Raw genomic sequence first — 6000 nt, 5'->3', positions numbered from 1 at the left:
CCCCGATTAACCTCCGGCTAAAAAAAAAAAAAAAAAATCTAATTGTATTTCACATGTGATGAGGCACATTATTTATCGTCCTGGAAAGGAAGCATACATAATATGTTAATATTTTGAAAAATGTAAGTGCTGTAGTAAAATATTACACAAATTAACCCCCATCATTATGTCAATAAACATGAAATAAATGCCACTATTATCACTATTATTATAACCATTTTAAAAATTATCATGTTGACGTTAGACTACAGAGGCGTTCTCATGCCACACTGGTTGTCCATGGTGAAACCATGACTGAAATGAGGGAGGTCTGACTTCAATTTTATGTGCTTTACTCCCACAGAACTCAGCCTCTCTGCTCTCTCTAAATAACTGTTAAATTTAGGACTTCTTTCACCTTCCATGTATTTCTATATTGTTTCAGGCTTTGAAATTCGAACCATTCATTCATTATAACTTCTGCTTCCTCAATTTCTTAAGATTTAAGTAGTCATATCTAGATTTTCCCATGTTTACAACCAAGTTAAATGGTACTTACAGACTGTTTAAAAGCTGGAAAGAGACCTAGCGCATTAAAAACTGTACATAATTAACGTTCTGTGGATGCATGAATCTTTCTAAATGCATCACTTTCATAATTTTCATAGCTGTTTTTGGCATACAAATGTGTCAGCTAAAGTTTCCAGTAGGAAAATGGTAGACAACAAAACAACAGAAAGTAGATAATACTGTAATTTTCATAAATAATTTTTGAGTTCAAAAAACTGGTATGTTATGTGCAAAAGTCTGTTTCATGTCTACACATAGATAATTACATAGTTTCAGAGAAAATGTATAAAAGCAAAAGAATAAATTTCTGAATACTTATTTCATGCAGAACAGAAGAAAAATGTTTGTGTTGTGGCCATCAATTTTAAAATGATAAAATAATTGTTTTCTTAATCCAGAAAGGCAAAAATATCTACCAGAAAATTAATTTTCCTTTGAGTTTTAAAAATATGTATCCTGAAACAGCATCGAGTTGCAGTCCAGTTTGCGTAAAATTCAGTGACAGAAGAGATGTACACTGCTTAAAGAAGGCTATTAATCATAGTTAAGCACATTCATCTTACTTCTTTGCAGCTAACCAGTATAATGATCAGGATTATTATTTCTAATTAGAGGAAGTAATAGATCATGTATAACCTTAGGATGAGTCTCATTAATTAACCCGAGTCCCAGGGGACTTCAAGCAGTGGCGGTTAGGCACTCTGTCTCTGCCATCGCTCACACCGTAGGTTTACACTTGAGACATATGACCAAATGTCACTGAAAAGACAAATTTTTAACACGCGAGAGAAATAAAAGTACAGGTGATTATCTCTGGTGTGAATAAATAAGGAAAGCTAGAATGGTTGTTTAAACTCTTTTATGTTGAATCTTAATAGTCTTTGAGATTTCCAATTGACAAAGCCTCTGGAGAACTTACAAAGATCCTTGTCATGCTTCACACTCAAGAAAAAAAAGGGACCGTTACACCTAGTACCTAAAACTGAAAATGTATCTTCCCCGAACAATTGCTTTTCCCTATTGCCTTTCTTATTCCCTAATTTCTTATATTTTAATTGCCAAGATTATAAACTAAACAAACACAGGCAGTATGCTTTAATGCACAGTGTGTATATACATTAATTTACATCGTCTGATTAACATGTGTATATGAATGTGTTTGCTCACCCAGTACTTTCAATTGATTTAACTCATTCATGAGCAGCTTCTCATTATTATTTTAATTATTTAAGCCCAGAGTTATTGTTCTATAATTTTAACTATTGCAGCAAATATTCAACTGTGTCCCTGTCTCCCGACATATATGCTAGGTGATAAGATATGTAGAACTAGACATGAGGAAGCTAACTTCAAGACTGAGAGCTCTGGACTTCTAAAACTAAATAAGATGAGCAAGAAGGTGGCATTTGGACCCCAGTCAGTGCAGCTGACCATGTGTGCTTATGGGAGATGAGTAGCTTCACGCCCTAAGGCAAGTGTGTGCTCTAGGAGCAAGAGGAGCACTGTGGTCAGAGTAGGATGAGAAAGACAGAGAGCAGTAGAGAGCGTTTTAGAGAAATAACAGAGTCTGCTGTCAATCCTGGAAACTTTTTGAGCATTTTGACTTTCAGTGCGAGTGAGATGAAGTATGCCTGGGGAAAGCGGTGTTTAAACAGAGGAGTGACGTGACTAGAGTTCATCTCATGAGGCTCACTCCTGTTAGGTCTGGATGGGTGGAAAACGGAATGTCCAGTTGAGATCTATAGTATCACAATTACCCAGGCCTTGTAGGATGGAGGATTGTCGGGAAGGAGCTGTAGAGGTGGAGAAAGATTTCAACTACATGATCGAAGGAATATGCTGCAGGCTCAGAAAAAGAATTTTTAAGAAATGGAGGACTCAGGGACATTGCACACTTGACTGGGCCCACACAAGTGAAATAATGGAATTGCTGTCAAGTAAGAGGGCTGCATGACACTTTATGTTGTCATATTTTATGAGCCTGGTGTGTGGTAAGTGGATGTGTGAAGACACAGTTGTCAATTGAATTATCATCCTTTTTCTAAATGCTTCAATTCGCCTCTATTTTTCTAATCCATTTGATTTTTTCTGCACCTAATTACCATATTACCAGATTTTTACTGTATTTTGTGATACTCAGTAGATTCTAGTGACACCCTTATTTGTTCATAATAATATGTATTTTCATCACAGTTTTTACTGAACTTTACTTTGTATTTTTCTTGTAATAATGCTTTAAATAGTCTAATAAATAAATAACTCTGAAAGACATTTTAAAATATATTTTCAAGATAATTCCAAATATCAAGCTCAGTGTGAATTTATATACAATGACACATAGGTGACAAGCTAAATGTTGAATTTAAGGAGGAAAGGAAAAATCATCCTAATGAGTATTTGGGTTCAGATTCAGTACTTTGGTTAAGAAAGAAAAAAAAACTTTGAGATTCTCACTTCTATTTTAAAACAAGAGGTAACAATGCAAATTTAGCTCAAATTCCACTGAAATGTACATATGTTATCATTATTTCTTGCCTATGATAAATTTAGGAGTTCCAATTTTGTACAAGGGGGAAAAAGAAAGAAACTGAATAGTCTTTAAATATAGGCATTTTTGGCATTTCTTCTTTTTTATTTTTAATCGGTGAGAGGGGTACCCATTAAATGCCAGCAGCACAATGATTTTAATGTAATTAGCACTTGGTATATATTAATTAACTAAATATGTTTGATTTAGAGAAAAGACTCAGGAGGGCACAACCAATGTCATTCCAGCCCATATTTGTCCAGAGGACTTAGAGGCAAATTAGGAAAGAAGAATCTTTGTGCTCTTTTCCAAAGAGAATCAATGCAGAGGCAAACACAAAGATGCATGTAGATGAAACTTAGTCGGGTGAGAGTAGAAAAATTAAAAATATTTCACGCAACTTCATTCACATAATTAGATGACTATAACATTACCCACTGACTACATTCATTAGAAGAAGGCCACTTCACTTTAGTGTGGGAAGGAAATATATTGATAAAATATGTTTTAAATCATTTCAGTAAGCCAGAAAGAAAGGCATGACATGATGAAATAATTATTTTCAATTATTTCATTAAGTATTTAAGGATACTTTTTAGGGAAGAAATAACACTGCATTAAGAATAGTTGGAATCTATGTTCAAAAAATAAATTGATCTAAAACTTCTCAATTTAATAGTAGAGGGTGCATTGGCTGCATAGTTTTTAGTAAAAGGAAAAGTCTTACCATTTTTAGGTATTTATGTCAAAGTCTGTTTAGTTTGGTTCTGTGTAAGTATATATATTGGGTAGGGAAACCAATTTACTTTAGAGTCTATCTTGTAACATTGAATTCAGGCAAAGTATGGGATTTATTTCCCACTTTAAAACAATACTATCCTCTATAAGTAAGTGCATACTTATTTGTGTAGTGTTTATTTCCCCATTGGACTCATAGACTAAGCCCTTGGCCGTTTTTCTTCCTCGGGAAAGCAGATACCAATGGAAGCAGCTGTTGGATACAGTAGAGACTCCTTAAGTGAAGAAGACCCCAACAGTTAGGATTCCTTTTGTACAAAAAGGCTTGATACACAAGCACTATGTGCACCAAGCAGAAAAAGAAAGCACTGAGGAAGATTGTGAAGAGAGGGGATTTAGGCTGACGGGAGTCTCAAGCCATGCTCTAGAGTTTCTAGTTCACAAGTGCTAGGGAAGACAGATTTCCTCATATGCCTCGGAGCTCTGCGAGGGGCCTGTTACAATGCTTTCTATCATTCCATCTTTTCTTTGCTTCTAATCTACTTTCCTTCAAATCCTGGTTTATTCTGTATCTTTTACTCACTGTCTCACAAATTGTAACTTTTATTTTAATATTATTAGAAATGACTTTGCTTCTACCTAGTGGCCTCCATTTTGTTCCCAAACCTTTACATTCATTAAACCTCTCTCTCAGGGCACAGAAGAATTCCCATTGGTGTCCTTCATAGAAAAGAAAAGCCACATTCTTCAGTTTGTGAATTGGCATTTGATAAAGTAGAGCTAACAAAAGTCCCCCCTAATATAAAGTATGCCTAATAATTTGTCTATATCCAACATGTTTTTTTCTAGATCACTCCTGTTCCTGGTACTCATCCACTGTTAGTTTTTGTGAACCCCAAAAGTGGTGGGAAGCAAGGAGAAAGGTACGTTTTTAAATGCCACATTTATTTTATGTATCAAAGTGGAAAAATATAAACTAAAATTGCAAAGTAATAGTGTTTAAAATTTTGCTTCACTCTAATTTTTTAATATGATGCTATCGTCTCTGTATATTATCTGAATAACAATTTCTTCTTTTATTGTCGAAACTATCTCATAATAGCTTTTTGTAAATTATTTGATTATCACCACTCATTATCTGCATTCTTTGTACCTCTTGCGTCTTCCCATCTCTTCAGGAAGAGCCGTGTATATAGTAAGTCTTCACAACACTGTGGAATAAAAATTAACTCTCTAGATGGTCAACAAGGAGACTTTGAGTAAATCACAAGGCAGAACAAGAATAGAATTTATATTCATCTCGTAGGCAAAATATATTACAATGATTTTCTGCAGGTATATTTTGGGGAACATGAGGCCCAATTATCTGGAGAAGCACAGCAGAGTTGATCTGAATAAGGATGAGCTACGCCATCAGGTGTCTCACTATTCCAGCTGATGATATAAAATTCTATTTTTGTAATGCACAAATGAGTAAATCATCATATTTAACACAAATGTAAAAAAACACCACTTTGAAAATAAATATTACATCATGCTACAGAAGACACTCATAAGCAAAAATTCAGCTCTACCTGCTGAAGGCAGTCTAGATTCCTGAACACAAATGTATGACAATAAAACAAATTTGCATTGTAGTTTACCAAATAAAAAGTAGATGCTTCTGTGAGTAACAGAATTTTGAAAGTAATTTTCTGTCCTGCCATTAATTTTTGAGTTTATTCCAATGAAAGGAAGCGTCCACATTTTTCAATCAGTGTAATAGATTTTGCATAGAAATAGTTGTTTTCTTTTCATCAACATATAGTCTTATTTTGCTGTTCTAAAGATGACATTAAGTATTTTAAATAAGTAGTAGCTGAACATTTAAAACTTTCATAATCTTTTTTTAAATTAGTTGCCTCGCTCATGTTAATATAAAACATTAATTTTATAATGATGCTACGATTTTCTCCAATACCACCTATGCTGTTATATATATATAGTTAGCTAGTTAGTTAGTTTGTTAGTTAGATATATAGTTAGATATCTACTAAAATGAATTTATTATTAAACTGATAAAGCCCAAAATAACATTTATTAATAGGGTACCATGTGATATTGTGATACTTGTATATATTGTATAATGTTTGAATCTGGTTAAACACATGTATCTCTTCAAATATTTACCATTTCTTTGTTGTGAA

At 33.8% G+C, this 6000-nt stretch overlaps 1 protein-coding gene across 12 annotated transcripts in view; it reads left to right on the top strand.

Annotated features, from left to right (window-relative positions):
• The window catches only part of Dgkb (diacylglycerol kinase beta), a 609362-nt gene that overhangs the window by 221212 nt on the left and 382150 nt on the right, over positions 1 to 6000 (top strand). For all 12 annotated transcript variants that reach the window (XM_010643347.3, XM_033757026.1, XM_010643348.3 and 9 more), the window contains one exon: positions 4664 to 4737. In XM_010643347.3, coding sequence (XP_010641649.1) covers positions 4664 to 4737 — 74 coding nt within the window. The remainder of the gene's footprint in view (positions 1 to 4663; positions 4738 to 6000) is intronic.

This window comes from Fukomys damarensis, unplaced genomic scaffold (genome assembly GCF_012274545.1).
Source record: "Fukomys damarensis isolate Sample0158 unplaced genomic scaffold, DMR_v1.0_HiC HiC_scaffold_4, whole genome shotgun sequence".
NCBI classification, from domain to species: Eukaryota; Metazoa; Chordata; class Mammalia; order Rodentia; family Bathyergidae; genus Fukomys; species Fukomys damarensis.
Note: the sequence above shows the minus strand (reverse complement) of the source record. Positions and strands in the feature narration are given on the sequence as shown.